The sequence below is a fragment of the Falco biarmicus genome, chromosome 13 (assembly GCF_023638135.1).
Source record: "Falco biarmicus isolate bFalBia1 chromosome 13, bFalBia1.pri, whole genome shotgun sequence".
NCBI classification, from domain to species: Eukaryota; Metazoa; Chordata; class Aves; order Falconiformes; family Falconidae; genus Falco; species Falco biarmicus.
This window is the reverse complement of record NC_079300.1, coordinates 28282778-28302882: the sequence shown is the minus strand read 5'-3', so window position 1 is coordinate 28302882 and position 20105 is coordinate 28282778. Positions and strand designations below refer to the sequence as shown.

At 51.8% G+C, this 20105-nt stretch overlaps 1 protein-coding gene across 1 annotated transcript; it reads right to left on the bottom strand.

Annotated features, from left to right (window-relative positions):
• Nucleotides 1-1715: 1715 nt before the first annotated feature.
• Nucleotides 1716-18901, bottom strand: DZIP1L (DAZ interacting zinc finger protein 1 like). Its single transcript, XM_056359123.1, has 12 exons — nucleotides 18673-18901; nucleotides 14331-14864; nucleotides 13378-13462; nucleotides 12351-12475; nucleotides 11811-11972; nucleotides 11442-11579; nucleotides 9676-9706; nucleotides 8810-8854; nucleotides 8211-8347; nucleotides 7202-7394; nucleotides 6619-6823; nucleotides 1716-3860 (listed from the first exon to the last, which is right to left on the bottom strand). Exons 2-11 carry the CDS (start codon nucleotides 14823-14825, stop codon nucleotides 6639-6641), a joined length of 1596 nt encoding a protein of 531 aa, XP_056215098.1. The 5' UTR covers nucleotides 14826-14864; nucleotides 18673-18901; the 3' UTR covers nucleotides 1716-3860; nucleotides 6619-6638.
• Nucleotides 18902-20105: the final 1204 nt, after the last annotated feature.

The window sequence follows — 20105 nt, the reverse complement described above, 5'->3', positions numbered from 1 at the left end:
TATTATTTGGGAGAGATGCGCTGCTTCAGAGGTTGTTAGTGCTGTGGTTTGAATATCTACTAATTGTCCCAAGCTTATTTGTGCTTTATTAAAGTATTATCAATAACTAGAGCCCCAGGAAGACAGATGTAATTGAGAAAAACAAAACAAAACAAAATATTCTTTTGAAAAGCATGAGACTCCAATGACATTGAAACCTAGGCAAGAGACTGGCCAACGATTTCAGTGTAGTTGTGCTGCTTAGTCCCCAGGGGAAGGGGGTCATGGCTGTGCCCCACGGGTGTCCGGCTCTGTTACAGTACTGCAAGCTGGAGGCTGGTTGTGCAGGCATCAGCTGGGATGGTGTTTGTTTTACAAACACTTCAATATGTCATAGAAATGCAAAGGTCCCTTTTCCAGAGGGAAACCCTGATTTACGTGGGGTTTCCTTCATTAAATCGGCTAGTTCTATATCTTGCTGGCTAGTTCTACTGTTCCTGGAAACTCCGGAGAGGACAAAGCCAAAGGAGTCACTTCTGGTCGGAGAAAGGGGTTGTCATCAATTGAAGACCATGGAAAACCCTCCCTGCTGTGCTGAACTACAGACAAGGCTGAAAAATTAGGAGGAGGAAAATAAAAACCTCTAAGAATTTAAACAGAGCAGTTTGGGTATGGGAGGGATGAGGTTACGTGCCCGGGCAGGGGACGTAGGTCAGGGCAGAGGGGTGAGGACTGGGCTGCCTGCACTGGAGGACAGGTAAAAACCTTGCCTGGGAAAAAATATGGCTACTGGGTTGCATCTTCCATCATTTAACAAAACTTCAGGGGTATTTTTTTAGCTTTTCAGGAAAAACCTCTGGGTGTTAAGCAGCACGGATGGGCATGCGTGCTCCAGCCCATGCACCCAGCCTGCTCACCACCCAGTAGCAAGCAGCAGGCTGGCGGTGCACAGCCACAGCATGCCAGTGGGCAGGATTTGACTTGGGCAGCAGGTGTGAAGGCTTGAGAGGGAGGAGATGTGGTGTCAGGCTCCAAGAAGCGCTGGCAGCAGGAGGGCAGGGTGCCAGCTCTACCTGTGGCAGCCTCCCCATTGCTTTCACTGCTAACAAAGTCACGCTGTCCCGTGGCGTTGCAGCATTGTTTCTTTACAGAGTGAGGGAAGTGAATTTTGGAGGCAGCTCTTGTTCCATTGTTGTTCTCCTGCAGGAGAAGCCATATTTTTTTCCTTAATACAGTCACAAAGAAATCTTTGTGCAAAGAAAATGTCAGGACATCTGCCTGCCTATCTAAACTCAGCTGTGAGTGAGAGTCCCCACTTGCACTCCTGGTTTTCTTTTCCACTGTGTGTTTTCTGCTGGGTTTAGTTTGGTTTGCTTTGTTTTGCATTTCCCTGGCTGCAGTGATCCACCTGATTGGGGAGCATCCCTGCTGCTCTTCACTTCTTTAGCATCATGCAGCATGGCATGAGCATGTGGCAGTGCCAATGGGCACTGGGCTCATGCCACGTTCCCTGCAATGTGGCCCAATTTGGTGTCATCAAGAAAAGGACAGTACTCTAACAAGGGGTATACAAGCAGTTGCTTTATCTAGGGAAGAAATCTATAAAACAACAAGGGAAAAAAAACTGAGCAAAATTTCTTTTCTGGGCAACACCCTGATGGAGCTGGTATCATTGGAGTTGCTTCTTTCCGCTCCTCCCCTCCCCTCCAGCTCATCACCTGTGATAACCCAAGGTGAATCTTCATGGCTCTTCCATGCCCACCATGCATCCTCTGCCATGTGGCTCGCTGCAGCTCACAGCACACAGAGAACAACTTCCCATGGCAAATGCTGGCTCAAAATGTCCAGTCTGAAATAAAAATGCTTTGCTTGTATCTCCATTCTTTGTTTGTCACGGTATGAGTGCCATGTTTCTCTTAGCACAAGGCTCTCAGCTGTTTTTGGAGTTTCCCAAACTTAGGGGAAGTTTTCACCCCACCCTCCTGGTACCACCTGGACTTGGTGTTGAGTTTGTGAAGCTCACCACAATGGCTCAAAAGCACCTCAGGCATGAAAACACGACAAAATGAATGTAAGAGTGATTCTTGCACTTGTCGGCAGGTGAATACGTGCAGGAGCAGCCAGAGCTGGGTCTGGCAGGGTTTGGTCAGCAGTCGGCAGAATGGGTGTGATGTAGACTTTAGCGCTGGGCAGGGCGCCTGCTTTGGCACTGAGCTTGCCACGTAGTCACGGCGAAACAGCTCTGCTTTCTGCCCTTTTCCTACCTGTTTGCTCTTTTGGGCAGAAACATATTTCCCCATTGATCTTGGGCCGTGTCAGCACCAGCGCCCAGCCCAGGGCTGCTGCACGCAGGCGGCGAGGGCAGAGGTGCATGAGTCCAGGCAGGTTTCCTATCACCCCTCTCCCACGAGCATGCGACCTCCGCTGGTAATTTTTTACAGTCAAGAAGCTCATCTCTTTCTCTTGGTTACCAATACCAGTGTTCTGAAAGGGGGGAAAACACCCCTCCCTTATTTATCAAAACCGGTGTTTGTTAAGGTCGACACTCACCAAAAAGAACAAAAGCTGTTAAATTAAGCACGATGTAACACATCTGGCAATAGCACTGTAAGCAATGAATAACACAAGCCAGGTATATTTCTTAAACTCGAATGATCAAAATAGAAGAAATCCTTTTCAAGGTAGGCAGCTACAGCCGTACGGGTGGGTAAGAGCACACAGCTGAATGTGCACGTACCAGGGCCATGGGGATTTGTGGAATCGGGGGGATGGGGGTCCTGCGTGTTTGTGAGCAGTTACCTGGAAGGCATTTTTTCTGTTCGGTGAAATTAAATTAAATCACCCCGTTCTGCTCAACCCTAGCTGGTCTTTCTGCTCCCTAGCATTAAACCCACGTGCAAGTGTTAGAAATAGGGAATGGCAGAAGTCTGAACCGGAGGTGGAGTGCGGTGGAAAAGAGAAGAGAAATGGAGCAATGCCTGTTTTTCCTGATGCATCTTCCAAAATTTTATACTTTTGAGGGATTGAGATCATAAATGCACTGCCACAAATGTACAAAATACAGAGAGAATTAGGAAGATGGACTTAATTTATGAGCATTATCAGTGGAGTCTGGTTTATATGGCCACGTTTACAGTGCAAAAAAAATCATCCTTTGCGTTGGAGTTCCCACCAGTCCGAGAAGGAAGGGAGGAAGGAGACAGCAGCTCTGGCTTCTTATGCTGTCCAAAGCGCCCGCAGGCCATGTTCCTCCTAGAGCAGAAAATGAGACCTTTTCCATCGCCCTTGGGAGTGCTGGCAAAGAGGAGGAAAGCTGCTTTCTTCGCTTCCTGACTGTGTTTTGGACTGTTTAAAGCACGAAAGCCCCACACGGAGTGCCAGGCTGTGCCCGGTGCAGGGGGCTGCTCCCAGCCTGTCGGATGCGAAGCCCAGGGAGCACTGCTGGGTCTCCAAAAGCTCCTGGCACCGTCCCACGCTGTGTTACTGCTTGTGTGCGTGATGATGGCAGAGCAGAAATCACTGCTTTGGCGACCACACAGCATTTATCCTCCTTGGTGCGATCCACAGTGGCTGGCCAGGGAGGACCCACCCCCCCTGTGCTGTCTGGGAGAGCTCCAATATTGGGGTCTTCCCCAAAAGAGGGGTGGCTGGAGCCCAGGAGCAGCCTGGCGAGGATCAGAGAGGCTGCTGCCCGTTTCTGGTCTTGTGGCACCATCCAGTGGCTGCTGGCAGAGGGCTGTCACTTCCCTGTCACCACCGCGTGTCCCCTTGCATCCTGGCTCCCCGGGGCCCTGGGAACAGAGGTGGTTCCTGAGCATCAGTGGTGGCTCCGCCAGGTCCGCCAGGGAGCTGGTCTGCAGGTCACTGCTGTCACCTGCCAACTGGAGAGGAGCACAGAGAGGCTGAGGGGGAGCAGCGGGGCTAGACCCACACCCCACATTTGGACCCTGTGCCCCCCCTGCTACAAATCCACAGGGATTTCTTCTCCAGCAGGATGACGCAAAAATCAGGGCAAGGAGGGTCAAACAGGGCTGCATCAGGGCATCACACAGGAGACCCTGTCTCTATTTCTGTGGCTTGCAGTCAGCCCATAAACCTCATGCTTTTTTCACTGCTGTTTTTTTGGTTTGGGTTTTGTTGTTTTGTTTTGTTGGGTTTTTTTCTTTTGTGTATGTGTTTGTTGCTTTTTTTTTAAAAAAATACTTTACCAGTTGAAGGCCTAGAATTTCATTATCACGGCAATAAAGAAAAAAAAAAATCCCAGTATTTGTGCTAGGCCTTCCTTGGGTAAAATCTTTTTAATTTTTTTTTTCTCTGAAAAAGCAATTTGATTCTAACACTGCCACCACTTTAATTACATCAGCTCTCCCTCATAAATTGAGGTTATGTTTAAGTCCCATTTTAGTAATTTAATAATTTTGCCATTGCATCACTCCAATTATCTCTGGATTTGTTCCAGAGACCTTTTCTCAATTTGATTCTCTGGCTCTTATTGTTTCGAACCCAATTGCATGAATACTGATTTCCACCCCCACCACCCACCCCCACCCCACCCCAAAGAGAGGGAACGGACAAACATCACGGGAAGGACAGATGGCTGCAAGTGGGTGAAGGGGCCAAGGGCCAAGTCTCCGCTGCTGGAGGTTTGAACTCCCTGTGCACAGTGCCCTGTGTGCACTACTGATGGGTGGGAGCTGAGAAGTGGGTATGAGATGCCTTTTTTTCTGAAATAGAAATTATGTCAGAAAACACCCCTGTGGCCATCTGCACAAGATACGTGGAGTTTCTTGGTGGGGTGCTGGGTTTGGGTGATGCTGAGCTCACAGCTGGGAACTGTTTCAGCCTGCTGGGGCTTGGGGGGGGTGGGGATGTCTCTGTGCCGCTACACCCAGGTGTCTCTTCAGGAGCCTCACCATCATGGATGTGGCTGTCCCTGAGCAGGGCAGAGCAGGTTTAGCAGGGAGCTCCAAGGCACGGTGATGGCTCAGCTGGCTGGGAAGGGAGGAGAACTCCAGGCACTCTAGGGCAAGCTGGTTTCTTAATAGCTTAAATTCACTAGCACTCTCTGGACCCATCCCAACAGAGCTGTTTCAGCAAGCAAACGTTTTGTGCATAGGATGTACCACCGGGGTTTCCCTCCCTGAGCAAGCACTGGGTGGATAACACTCCGGTGTATGCACGGATGCTGGAGGAAATCTCCATCTACACACGCAGCCCAGGCTAGCGGTGTATGACACAGCACCAACACCTCATTTTTGGCCTGGGACACACCACAGCCACATGTAGTACCTGCTGCTGTCTGCAACTAATGCATAGGTAAGAAATGCCTCCTGCTTTCCCCCACCTCTCAGAGGGGCCATGGGGCAATTCCTACATCATGCCTGGACACATTGGGCTTTACAGCACATAGCCAAAAGTAAAAACAAGCTTTTCTCCTTGTGTTTGACAGCCCTTTGGGTCCTGTGGGGTCCGCTGCATCCTCTAGACTGTCTTCTTTCCCTCTGCACAAAAAGAGGGCTGCAGGATTTATTGCACCCTAGGAAAATACCCTGGCAGGATCAGGCACACAAGTTGCCAAGGGATAAAGCCACCAGTGCCCCATTGCCTGGCTGGGTATGGGGGGCAGTGGGATAAGACACGTCCCACTTCAGCCCCAGGAAGAAGGTGACAAAGCGATGCTGACGGTGCTAACCAGGACCATCCCCACCCCCTCAAGAACAGGCAGCACCTGAAGCGGGTCTGACCCGTGGGAGCCAGTCTCATCCCCCAGCACCCCTGTGGAGAGCGCTGGCTCTTGCTTAGGGCTGAGCCTCACGGGGAACAGGGGAGGCTGCTTCCCTCCCAGCACCACTTCTGAGCTGGTGCACAGAGCTGGGTCAGGCGTGGGGCTGCTTTGGTGTCCCTTTCCCCACTCCTGAAGTAGATGCAGGGAAGCCTTGCAACACTCTGGGCTGCGATCCAGCCCTGAGCAGGGCAGCCCATGGTGAAGTCCCATGCTCCCCATGGACATGGACAGGTCTATCACACCCACCAAGAGCAAACACCTTGCTGCTAGCATGTCCAACAGATACTCATATCCATACCTTGGCTGTGTTTCACACCCATAACTGGACCTGGCTTTCTCTTGCTCCTGGAGCAAACAAGTAACTCCTTTCCTCAACCTGCTCTCCGTCACAGATGAGCTTTTTTTCTTCTCTGCTGCCGCCTCACACCCTCTCTACGTTGTCTCTTCTCTGCATGGTCTGCACAGTTTCCACAAGCTTTCATTTTACATCTTTACTACTTCTGTTCCAAAACCCCAGGAGAACTCCTTCATCCCCTTGCAGAGGTTCTGGGAGGGAAAGAAGGAGCCGAACACCAGTGGGAACTGCCCTGTGTTTGTCTCCAGCAACCACATGGTGGGTAGCAGCCCTCAGGTCTGACTTTGCTGAGTTGTTTGGGTCACCCATATGGGCAGGGGGACCCCAGAAACCCCCTTTTCCAAACAAACCCCTCTGGGGTGCCACATTACCCACCACTCGGCAGTTTCCAAAGGTGCTGGTGTTTGGGCAGCACTCAGCATGCTTGGGGCCAGCTTGTGGCTGAGGCTCTTGGGCATTGCCCACCTGCCTGCAGATGAAAGGAGGTGATGGGACTCACCTCCACTGTGGGACAAGTCGTCAATGGGGGCTGCTGGCTTTGGAGGTCCGCAGGGTGCCCCAGGGAGTCCTTGGGGGGCTGTGGGTAGAGCAGGTCCTGATCTGAGGAGTAGGCTGGGGGATCACCAAGGCTCCAGGCTCTGCTGCAGCTGGTATCGCCATGGGCTGTGACCCATGAAGTGACCTGGGGCTCTTCAGGTTGCGAGCTGGAAAGCAAAATGGAGAACAAGGAGAATCACCACCCACCTCCTGGTAGTCCTGTGGGTTGCCCTTGGGGGAGCCACGCACCCCACCTGACATGGGGTTGTATAGAAAAAGGTGGAAAAACAGATTTGGCAGTTCTTGCAAATCTGTATTTCACTCTGCTGGGGCTTTGGGGAACAGCTGATGTTTATTCTTGAACATGTCAGGCCAACCCACATGAGGTCAGTATGCAGAGAGCAATTGCAGAGACCTGCATCACTCTAAGTGCCCCTTCCTCTGCCTTGTTGCCCCACTGGGTAAGGGGACAGCATCCTGTGGCCATCAGTGGGTGGCAACAGGTCCCTACGGACAGTATGCAGAAAGGACAGGAGGTCATTCACCTGGGATGATGGAGAGCTGTCGAGGCAAAGCACTGCTGGGCTTCTTGCATCTCCTGACTTTCCCCATCACTGCTTGAACCAACTCGTCCCTCAGGGGTAGGAGACTGGGAAATTTCTCAGCCTTCTGTTGCTGCTGAAGCCTGACCAGAGCCTGGAGCTTTTTGTAGGTCCGAGTGGAGATTCCTTTTGCAACCTAAAGCAGAGGGCAGCTGAGGAGCCTGACATTGTCCTCCCACAGCACCGGGTGGTGAAACAAGCCCTTGGCAGTACTACTGGTACTCAAGTGCATCCTGCAAGCTCCAAGCCCTGCCCGGACACCAAGCCCCGACACCCATCGTTTCCCCAGCACAGTGTATCCCATGCAAACAGCCCACATTTGCACCTCCGGGAAGCAACCACATGAGAAGTCGTTCAGTCACTGTTTTCTCTTTGTGCTTTCGGGACCCAAACCAGAAATGCTGCCTTGCTCAGAAACACGGGTGGATGGCGCAAGGCGGGCTCCGGCAGCTGTGCCCACTGCCTGCCTTTGCATCAGCTCTGCAAGGTGCTAGGTGGTGGTATTGCATTGCCGGGAGCTCGGGAAGGCTTGCAGGCGGTACTATTTAATATGCTTGGCATGAAAAGGACTTGGACAGTGAAAGTCCCCTTGAAATCCCCGTGACAGGGGTGGCTGTGCCCTCCTTCCCGAGAAGAGAGTGAGCCCTGGATAATTTAGCATATGAAAGGCTGCTTGTGAGAAAGAGATTTGCTGGAGATATACTAATGACCAACCTCAGAGATGGGAGCATGGCAATTTATTCCCTGTGCTACTGTGTGATTTTGCCTCCACCTTCCCATTTGTCTCTCAGAGTGTGATTGCTCCAGATGGTGATTTTTTTTATTGCCTGTTAATGTTTTGATTGCTCCCTCCACAAAAACAAACAAACAAAAAGAAATCGGTCCAGAGCAGTCTTTGTGTCCCTGCACCAGCCCAGGGCTGGCATTGCAAATGCACTGTAAAGACACTTACCCGCTTGACACCCATGCTCTCCAGCTTTTCCTCCAGCACTTCCTCCAGGATAGGGCGAAACTGCTTCAGGAGGTTTGGGTTTCTCTGCAGGGCCTCCAGCAGCCTCTGCTTCCCACCCAGCGTGGCCTCCTTCCTGTCTGGAGTAAAGGTGGGTGCTGGCACCAGTGCAGTGATGTTGGTGTGCCCTGGGGAGGGGGCTGCTGGGGCCTTCTCCTCCTTGAGGACATGGGTCCCACCGAACCCAGAGCAAGCAACTGATTGCCCTCAGCAGACAATATCCCTCTACGAAAGGGCACCTTCCTCCTCTAATTTGATTAATTCCTGCCCACAACTTTTTCGAAATCCCACCCACAGCCCAGCAGCTGCCTGGGACAGCTTTCCCAGGTGAAGTGCTGGCATCAGGGCTGGTCATGGGGCTGTCGTACTCTGCACAGCCAGGAGGAGACCGGCAAGGTCACCCCCTCTGCCCCCAGCCCACCACCTCATCACCGGCAGCTCCGGCCAGCACCCCCTCGTCCTCACCACACAACACTCCAAGGCAAATGACAGCTTCACCCTGGTGCTCTGGGGACAGGGATGGTCCCAGCTCTGGTACTCACCTGATGACTCTTCATCAGCCACCACTTCGGTCACCTCCTGGGTCACTGCAGGGAAGAAAGGAGCCTGTGAGGGTCGAAGAGGGGCCAGGGCCCCAGCACAGAAGCAAGCACTGATCACCACCTGCTTTTCCTATACGGAAAGTATGGACACACCTGTCCCTTTGGGGATCCAAGGCTGGCCCAGGTGTGGCACCAGACCTTGGAGAACATCCCGAGGGAAACCCTGGGGCACTTGTGCACCAAAGCCACCGGCTGGAGGATGTCAGTGGGCAATCAGCGCCCTGCTGCCCCTCAGGGCTGGGGTCAGCAGTGCTCCCCTTGGGTATTTACTAACAGACATCGCTGCTTTATGGCCTTTTTGTGTTTTCTGAGCAGCAGCCCCTGGCCAGGTCTGCAGCTGCACCGCAGGCATTAGGGAGCTGAGAAGTCCCCATTTTCTTTCCCTGGCACCTGATTATAGAAAACCCAGACTGTAAAGAAGAAACCACAGCATGCCTCAGCTCCTTATTTTTATGCAAATAACCACTGGCATCATTTCGGAGGAGGCAAGGTCATCCGTTTGCTGTGAGTGCTTGATTGAAATCTCATTCCTTTGGGGTATGGCTACAATGCAAAACCCACCCAAGAGACCAGTTAGTTTTGTGCCAGCGACCAGAGCAGCGGTCTGTGCTGTTGCAGCAGACCGTTGAGGGACTGGAAGGTGTCCGCTCCACAGCTTTGTGTGAGAGGACATACGACCAGCTCCCTGGAGAGGATTCCACACTTTTGTAGAGGGAGAAAGAGAAGGCCTTGTGGTCTGAAGGCCTGTTAGCCATGAAAAATTTATCTAGATGCGAATTGAATCGCTTTAAAAATGTGATCATTACCTTCAGGTTTGCTTGCAGAGAGCAGCTTGATCTGTAAAGAAATAGATGGGGCATCATTCAAAGATCATTTCTTTATCTATAATTTTGGGTTATTTTTCCTCTGCCTGCAGAGTGTTATTATTAAATGCAATTCAAAAAAGGAGCAGAAAATAGCAAGAGCCTAAAGTGGGCACATACACTCCCCAAGAGCTCTTTCCCTTAAGCAGCCCATACCTGTGAGGGGTCAGCTTAGGGGCTTTCCATAACACGATCACTAGCACATCCTGTTATACCCCACGGGCTATTTATGGATCTGACAACAAGTGAAAGATGCTCCAAACTGTAATGCAAAGTGTTGCTCTGGTGATCTACACCCCAGTGGGCATGATTCCTGCCAATGATATTCATGTAGTGCTTCATGTTTAATGAGAGCGAAAAAGAGCCAAATGTAGCAAAGCATTACAGAATGGGCTTGATTTTAAGCTTAGCCTTAATTCAGCAAATATTTTAAGGCTGCTTAGAGTTAAACATCTGCTTAAACCCTCTTGATGAACCAAGGCCTCCTTTTTATTTTTTTAATATCACTTGCTTTCTTCTCCTGGGACTCTGTGACCTTGAGCTGCTCCCCAAGACAGGTGCTGAGGGCATGGTACCTGCTGATGTGCATGGTCCATAACTGCCCACTGGTCCTGAGATGGGGTGGCACAGAATGTCCTCTTCTCTTTCTTCAATTGCAAGGGGTAAAAACAAAACAAGAAGACTTGAACGTGGTGAAAATGTGTTTGGAACCACCTCTTCCCTTCACCAGCAAGGACAGCTCTCTGGATTTTTATTTGTTATTGAGATGGCCTCCAAAAGGCAGATCTGGCCTTGCAGAAGATATATGGCCAGCTTCAAAGGCTGCCGGTGGGAAGCTCATGTCTGCTTGTCAGCTGTGATAGGACACAGCTTTGGTTGCTGCATTCTTTTTATTCTTTCCCCTTGATAATGTGATAACTATACTCTGTTGCCTGAGGCTTTGAAGTCAGGCCAAGGTTGATTTGAAGTGTGTAGGCCCGCTCTTTCCACCTACCACTTGCTGGGCTGATCTGCAGAGAGGGCATCCCTGATTCTTCTGAAGAGACCGTAAAGGAAACAAGCCCTTTTCTGGGTGAGGTGCCTGTTAGCTGCCAAGGACATCTAGCACCTACCTGGACCTCCTGTGCCTGGTTGTCCCTCCTTAGGTTCTTCAGCTCCTGCCTCTGCTCTGCCCTCTGCCAAATTAAACACATACGCGTTTCCTTCCTCAGGCTGTGGGCTTCTTGTGGGTATGGGCACCTGATCTCATCTGTGTTCAGAGAAATTAACCTTCTCTTTGGGTCCAGAAGTATGGTTGGCACTGTAATTCCAGTGCTGTTCCCAACTCTATGCTCAGAGGTACCATGCATGGTATAGCCTTCTTCAGATGTTTCTAGATGTTGAGAAGGAGGCTGATGCACAGGTAAATAAACTTCTTTTGTTTATTTAAGTGCTTTTCCATATGGTGAGCTTCTGCAGTGCTCTGGTGAATTGAGTTTCCCTGAAGTAAGCAGGACCATGACATGCCCTCCACCACCCTCCAGGTCCCATTTCTGGACTCAGGCTGTCAGCGCTCTACACCAGCAAGAGCCCTGAGCAGAACCTGAGCTGAGACCAGACATCCACAAAGCAGATGCAGGCAGAGGTGCATGGATGTGAGTGCATCTCCATCCAAATGCACCTCCTGGGATGCGCAGTAGGGGTAAGGACATGGGTACCACACTGCTCACCTGCGCTGTCATCCTCTCTTGCTTGCCCTGCTGCTCTGCCCGGCTTGGTGCCTGCCACCGTGCCTCCTCAGTGTCATCATCCTGCAGGGTCCCCAAGCTGGACTTTGCTGCCTCTCTGGCCTGAAGCTCCTGCAGTTTCTGGAGTGGGGAAAGGAAGGAGCTGTGTGGCCCACAGGAGGTCCTGCTTTCCTCCTGGGGAGCCCAACCTTCACCAGCCACTGCTTCCAACCCCAAAATACTTGTGTGCCCCCAGGAGCAAAGGCATGGCCTCTTTGAGCTGTGAACCTGTGATGCCACCTGGACCAGGTGAAGCAGCAAGCTTGGACATCCCCTTCCCTGCTTTGAGGAGCATGTGGGGTGCTTGCTCACCGCCTCCATGGCACTGCTTCTGCTCGCCACATCCTTGAACGCTTCGAGGAAGATCTGCCTCAGGCCATCTATCTCTTCATGCATCTTCATCCTCTCCTCCTCTTTCCATCTTTCCAAATCTCTCCTGCCCTCCTCTTGTTGCTGGCGAGCTCTCTCTGTTTCCTAAAGGGAGTGGAAAAATGGAGGCAGGAGCTGTCTTGGCTGCAGAGCAGAAGTACCAAAGGCTGGGCCTTCTGCCCTGGCACTGGTGGCATAAGCACCAATGCTCTCATTACACCCGTCGCTGCTCAGAGCCTGCCTGCACACTGTGGGGAGGCTGAGGCAGCACAGCCTCTCAGGCAGGCATGCTTATAGAATCCTTATTTCCATGTGACATTTACCATGGGAATTTCTGGGGGCAAATCTTCCAAAGAGATGCAAGCCCCACCATGAAATATTTTTCAATGCCTTTTCCACTTGTGCTTCAAAAACTTTCTGCATTTCATCACTCCTCCTCCCTCATTTTTTTTACAAATGGGTAGTTGTGCCCTCACCCTGTACCTGCTCCCTGCGCAGCTTCTCCGCTTCCCTCTCTGCTTCCAGCTGTTGCTGCGTCTCCCGCAGTTTCGCCTTCAGCTCCTCTACCTTGTCCTCCATTTGCTCCATCTGCTTCATCTTTTGCCTCTCTGCAAAGCTCAGGGAAACAAGAGGTGGTCTGTGAGCAAGGGTGCGATCTGCCAGCTCCTACTGGGATTTTGCTTTGGGCTGGGTGGAAAAGCCTAATAAAGCATTGACCAAAACCCCTGTAGGGGCTCAAAGTGAAGAAGCAGGTAGCTGAGCTGCAGGAAAAAACATGACAAATGTGGCCACGTGGCTTCTGATATTTATTTATTATTTTTGCAGACTTGGAGAGATTCGTGGCTCATGAGGCAGCATAACTTTGCATCGGGCTTGTTCTCTCCAGCAGCCAAAGAGCACTGCTTGGGTGTTTCAGGCTGCACTGGGGAAGGTGCCTTTGGAGCAAAGCTCAACCTGTTGCATTGCATCAGCCCTGGGCTGGGGTTCCAGCCTGCCAGCAACAGCAAAAGCAGCTTTTTTATGTGCCAAGTTCAAGTGGCAGGTGCAAGTGAAGCTGTAACGAGGCTCTGTGGCTTTCACACAGCACGTCACACCTGCAGCTTCCAAAGTGCTTTGCAAAGAAACATAAATTCCTTGACAAAAAAGGGGCATGGGGAAGGTGAACCCCTCTCCCACTCCAGTAAAACACTCTCCCAGAGTCCCCAGCATAGCTCCATCCCCACAGTCCTGTGGAATCTTTGGGTGGAGAAGATCCCTAGGGAAACTGAGGCACAGAGGTGAGCTGTAAAGGCACATGCAGTCTTGTATTCGACTGCGTGTCCTACCTGTGCTGGAGGGAAAGGCAGCAAGCAGAAAGCCTTCAGTCAGTATTCACAGAAATGCAGAAGAAGAAAAGAAGTTACAGGAAGTTGTCTTTAACCTCCTATGGTCACTCTGGTTTCCGACATCTACATCGAATGGAGGAAAACCTGCCTGGGGAAGTGGAGGGAGAAGTTGTCCCAGTGCTCACCCGCCTCGGTGGCCTCTGCGTGCCGGCGCTGCACGTGGGCTTGCAGGAAGGAGTTGTTCATGAAGGCTTTACCGCAGAGGTGGCACTGGAGAGGAGGGAAAAGTCAGCGTAGGGACTGGGATCTGCAGAAAGGGGCACCCCCCCGTGCCCCCTGCAAGGCAGGCAAAGCTTTGCTGCTTTAAAGCAAAAGGAGAGACCTCAAGAGAGATGGCTGTTGTGTTGGCAGCGCGTAGACGGAGGGCATTGGGAGTTTCTTCGGTCTGAAACCAAAGAAGAAGGCAGAAGCCAAGGTGGTGCAAGGATACTGGTTGGGGAAAAAAATGCTGCCTTCCCCAACAGAGCAGTGCAATAAGGGAAGCAAAGCACCAGTGAGGTCTTGGTTATAATGGGGTCCTACGCTTGCAGGGATGACTGGGCTGAATGAATCTAAATCATCTGGTTTGGTTGGCTTTTACTTTCCAGGAGTAAGTTAGTAGGTTAATTTGGTGATGGGGAAAAAGCAGATGAAAAAGGCACATCCAGCAGGCTTCCTGCTGAAAGGGTGGGAAAAGCTCGGTCGGGGGAAAAAGCAAAATCACCACCAAATCCAGGAGCATCCAGAAATCTTTCACTGGTCTGGAGGATGCTTAAAGTCTCCCTGGCATAAGATATGCCCCAGAACACAGGGATCTCCTGAGATCTCCCCAGAAGGCCTTTTACAGACCCCCTCTCCCACACTCTGTGCAGCTCTACCTGTAGTTGGCATGTCCCAAAAAAGGGAGCTTCCCTCTGGGCTGGCAAGGACTTGGAATCTCCATGAAGGTGATGAACCAGTGCAAGGGAAAGCAGCAGGGCTGGCCAGCACCTTTTCTAGGGCCAAGATGTAAGCATAGCGGGCTTCAAAGGCAGCATGCAACAAAGAGCGTCCTGCATGGGGATGCTCTTTACACCCCTTACACCTTCCCGTCACGCACCTTGCAATGGGTGTTGGGGCCAGCTTGCAGGAAGAGCTGCTGCATGGCAATGAGCTTCTTCCACCTCCTGCTCTCCTCCTTTGCACCCCGGAGCTGCGCTGCCTGCTCTGCTGCCTGCTGTTGGATGCAAGCCAGCTCGGCGTGGGCATCTCGCAGGCACCGGGTGTGCATGGCCAGGCTGGTCCCGAGGCACTCCTGGCAGTGCAGCAGGTACTCGATGCTCAGCTGGGCCATCCTGAGGACCTTCAGCAGGACGGGGTCCGCCGGCTGCCCGCAGTGGGGGCACCGCTCCCCATCCAGGTTGCAGAAGGTGACGCCAGAGATGTGCTCCTGGAGTGTGGCCACGTCCACCTCCCGGGCCACCTGCTCCACGTCGATGGCACTGAAGCGACGCCAGTCAACACTGACCCGGCGGGGCTGGAAGTGGAAGGGGGGAATGTCCACCGGGATGGTGAGTCCTGGGGATGCCCCCAGTATCCCTGTAGCCCCAGGCATGGGCTGGTGCAGTGAGTGGTAAAAGTCTGCAGAAAAGTGCTGAAAGGCAAAAGGGATGTGTTAGGGCTGACCCCACAGCCACCCTCCAGCTCCACTGCCGCCCCTGCAAGCCCCCACACACTGTGGGCACTGAGCAGTGGGACAGAGCTGAGCTTATGTGGCAGCAAAAAACCTTCCCTTTTCCCTCCCCATCCAGAACTGCTGCAGTAGATAGCAAATTCTGGGGGAAAAAAAAAATTTACAAAAAAATCTGCCAGTTCGTTCACCATCTGTTTTCAGTAAGGGAGACGTCTAAAAGTGTTGCATTGGAACCCTTTGCAATGGCCCATTCTGAATGGACCTGTAAATCCCCGCTGAGTGTGCGTGGTTTAGGGGAACAGAACTGGCCTGTTTGGGGAACAAGACGCAGGGAACACTGGACAGGCTTTAATACCACAGCAGTCCGCTGCCTTCCACGGTTGCCTGCTCTGATCTAAACCTAGAGCACTTCCAAAGTAGTTTGCTTGTTTTCCTAGCTGTGTCCTAAATTAAACAAAAATAGTTAAAATGCATAGTTTTAGATCTGTGAAATAAATTATACTGTTCTTAGTCCCTAGCTAGGGATTTGCTGCTGCCTCTCTGCTACACCCACCTGCCACCTTTAAGATACTTAATTTTTTGAAAATGCTCTTTGCTGAAAGGCCACTTACCATTTTTCTGGATGCAGATCGGGCCCCCCCACAGGCTGAGGGCCCCGGGATACGGAGCAGAGCAGGCGGAGAGATGTTGGTGTGTTTTTGGTGTGTTGGTGTGTTGCTGGGTGTGCTGTGTAACGTGAGTCCGAGCCAGCCCGGTGCCTGGCACACACCTGTGCCTCCTGCACAGCCTGCACCTACTTCTGTGCTCCCAAGACGAGGACAAACACGGTCAGGCAACCCAGGGAACCGCTGAATAACTGCCTGCATGGTGCAAGAAAGCCAAGCTTTCCTACGCTTTCCTCTGCTAACTCAGAGGAAGAGGGGGCAGTGATTATCACTGCCTGTCTGCAGCAGAAACAGTGCCCAAATCAGGTTTGTGGCCCTAATTTCAGTCTTCAAAATGTTGTTCACAAGTGGGTGCCCTGGAGCCTCCAAGGCTCCCACTTGTGTTTCTCCAAGGCTCAGCCCTACCTGGCACACGGGGTGACAGTGGTACGGGCAGGGCAGAGCAAGGGCAAGGGGCTGCCAGGCTGAGCCAGCCCTGCACGCAGGGTTTTCCAACCAAGTGCCTAGCAGGGACGCTTTTCATGGTGCCTGCATGTGTGCTGGGATGAAACGATCCTGTTCTCTTGTTTTTTCTGTTGCTGGAGCAACCACAGGGTTTCCCAGGTGTTACGTGGGGTTGCACAGGGTGGAGTCCGTTAACGCTGATACTGCAGCCGGTGACGTCTGCAAGCCCACGAACATTTTCCATCTCACGGGACTGGTTTTCTACCCCTACCCTGGGTTCCCACTACTTTCACTGCCAGGATTGCTTCGTCTGCACAGTGCTTCCCGTGCCCTCGCAAGGCTGGTTTGCACTTGGTCCAGCTCAGCAGCATTCAAACCTATTGCAAACTCTGCAAAATCCTCTCTTGTGCTCAGAGACAGAGGGTCTCCTCCTGCCCTGAGTAAGCCCCTTCACATCTCTGTCTTGCTCTAGTCTGCTCAGTCAGCTCATTAGGCACCTAAATAGCTTTTTGCCTGTAGTCACATCTCCCACCGGGGTCTTTCCCTGTTGCAAGTAAATACTAGGGGTCAATGACTGCTCTGAACCACTTTGGATCAAGCTGGGTGGCTCTTTTAAGCACTTTTTAGCTCTACACCAATTTTACCTGACCCTCTCTTCTTTCTCACCCTTCTCTTGCTTACTTCCCTTCCTCAGTATGGCAGGAGACAGTAAAGCCTTGATTCAGGGCTGTAGCTAACCTGGGAAGCCGTCGCACGCTGCTGCAGACAAGGCACCAAAGCCTCGGGAACAGCTGTGGATCAGCGTGCTGTAGTTAACCCTTGTTTCCCTCTGGGGTTTGCTCATTCTTTTCATTTTTGGTGCCTACCTAAAGATAATTGGGTCAGCAAGCCCCTTCCCTTGCAGGCTTGTAGGGCCAACAAAGATCATTATTGTTGTTACTGCTGTGATATTTATACTGTTAGCAGCGCTGCAGTGTCAAATAATCCAATTCACTGCATCAGGCAAAATGTGGTGTACATATATATGGATATGGATATATATATCTCTATACATGCCTGTGTATATACAGGTGTAGCTACAGCCCTGACTCATAGCTGCATATTATATAGACCTGTTGGGTAATGGTGCATGGTCCCTGCCTGTGAGGTTTTGTTGCATACATTAATCATTCCTAAAGAGGAAGGGTTTGCAGGACCACGAATTAAAAATCCCTTAACAATCTACTACATACCCCAGGGGTAGGCTGTGTTGCATAACCTCGTTAATATTAACAAAGTCTTCATGCACCAAAGCCAGCTGTGCTTCATCCGGCCGTCGGTGCCGACCTGCTGCTTAGCAGCACGGCTGCGATTGCGCCATCGCCTGCTTCAGGAGTGCCTGTGGGTGCTGCAGCCTGCTGGGTTGTCCTCTCTGTTTCTCACAAAATGCTATGTATAAGGTCTCAGACAGTGCAAGCATGGCTTCAGTGGGATGCTGGCACGGCAAAACTCTGGGAGTCCAGCTCTGAGGGTTTATTTCTTCTCTTTACTTCCTACTTGTATTTGCCCAGGACAGGTCCTCAGTTGGTGTAAAGCAGTAAAAGTATTTTGGCTTCCATGCCGTAATGTAATGCAATGTCAGCTGGTGTGATGGAGCTGCTGGCAAAAGCTGTCTTCATCACCCACAAGGGAAATGTTGGTATTCCTGCACTAGGGCTGAGATATGGACCGCTGGGCAATGAAGACATCGGCCTCGATGGGTGCGGGTCCATTACAGAGGTAGCAGCTAGCATCACTCAGCAGAGCTTATTGCTGAAGGTGGTCACCTGCAGCATTTCCACTCCACTGTGCAAAACCCATTTCCACCAAAGTATTAGTAGAGCTGGGTCCCGGGAAGTGTGATGGGCTTTCATTTTCCAGTCTGGAAGACAGTGTCTTTGCTGTCCCAGGGCATGGCTGCTGGGCCAGGCTGTTGCACAGTCCTCTTCTCTGCAACCCTGAGCCTTTGGCAGGGAAATTTCTCCTCCTTTCCTTCTCTTTCACCCTTTCCCACTGTCACTCTGGGGCCCTCCTCACTTTCCTGAACTCTTCAAGGGCTTCTTTGCTCCCTGCAAAGTCTAAGGCTGCCTCAGGTGCCAGCGTCCCTCTGCTCCTTGCCAACCTGGGAGCCTGCAAGCTGTGGGAGATGCCTTATCATGAAGCTGAGAGGTGTCAGGAACTCTGCTCACCAACTGCTCGAGCAGCTTCCCCACCTCCTCCGGACCCTTCCCAAAAGCAGCCATCACCTCCCTCGCTTTCTCAGCTTCTCTCCTCTTGCCCATACATAAGGTTCTGGGACCCACTCACATGGGGTGGGCACAGGAGAACCCCCCTCCCCGCGTGAGACCTTTGGCGAGGCTGGCTGTGCTTGCTGCTATCAGCCCTACTTTGCTAGAAGTCCTGATGGTGCAGGCAGGCAGGAGAGAGAAGTGAGGCAGGGTTGGACTCCATCTGCAGCACTGCTGCTACATAACACGGCAAAGCCTCGGAAATGTTTCTTGCCTGAGCTCATCTGCAAAGGCAGCTGGAGCGGGTCAAGTCTCTGCCCGTCCCCCTGCCCCGTCCCTCCCTTCCACGGACACAGCCACTGCCCGGAGAGGGGAGCCGGGAGAGCCGAGCCAGAGAAAAAGGCAAATACTCACTTGTTGGCAGAGACAGATAAACTGAAGAGGTGGGACAGGATGAGGATGGGAGCTGATCGGTGAACGTGGGCGGTGGGAGGCAGCTGGGAACAGCTGGGGGCTGCCTGAAGCCGTGGGGGAAGCGGGGAGGACTTTCTGGGCTGTAACCCTACGCTCCTCCCTGCATCCCCTCAGCCCAGGAAAGTCAAAGTCATGGAGGAAAAACCACAGGCAGGCGAAACGCGCTGGAACGCAGCAGGGAGCCAACCAGCCAACCTAAACCAGTGTGGATGGCACTGGGGCGTGAACCTGACGGCCCTGGGCTGAGCTGTGAGAGCCTCACGCGAGGGAAGGGAACAGCAAAACACTCCCCCACCCCACGTTGCTCCTCTGAGAAGCCGCAGTGCCCAGTTACGGGGGGGGGAGGGGGGGGGGGCGGAAGGAGACACGACCCCCACGTCTGAACACAGCACAAAGCCCACGTAAAGCCTGCGTACAGTGGGCTTTCTTCTCCCGATTAATCCTGCTGCTATTTCTAGCCGCAGAAACGGGGCTGCTGATTACAGCATGCTCATTAGCTGCTGTGTTTACAGAAGATAGCGTGGGCAGAGGGCAAACATTCGATTACGGGCCACTGATCCACCCCTGCCTTTCTGCTCCCAAGTTAAAAACAGCTGTTTGGACAGACTTAAAATTAAGATTTGCAAGCTGGGCTTCTTTTCAGGGGGGTTGGGTGGATTGGCATTACCCTGGGAAAAAGGTAAATGCAAGGGGATGTGTTGCTTTCCGGAGAAAAACCTGTTGGGGTTAAACAGGGATTTTCACACGGCTGGACAGAGCTGCGGCACCTCATTTCCAGGGCAGTGGCATACGGAATTAGACTCTATAACTCGAAAGTTATAAAGTAGGTATGTTTATTGCGCGCAGGTGCACGGGGGATAGCTCCTCCACAAGCGTGCATGACCGAAGTGACGAACCATCTCACATTTATACAATAAAACAAATGAATATTCAATTAACGCCTATACATATTCGTTACCTAAACCCGCTTACTCTCGCTTCCTATGTTAATTAGCTTGTCAGTCCTTTGCCTGGAATGTGGTGGTCTTGCAGGTTTGTAGGTGATAAATGTCCTTGTGACCATCTGATCTTCTCCAGCAAGAAGACTTAGCACTCCCTTCCTCTAGATAACATTGGAATGTCTCTCATCCTTTTCTCATCCTTTTATAAATAGCCCCGTTGTTAGAGGAAGAAGGGCAGGTGTCTCCTCAAAGCTGTGTGACTATGTGACCATACACCACACCCATGACCAGTCACCATACCCACATTCCTTGAGCAGACATATACAATCACAATCGATGTCCATTGTCCCCATTTCACAGTATTTCTCCATATCAGCAGCTGAACTCCATCTATTTCGAAGGGATTTGGGAGCCCAGCAGAGCCATCCTTAT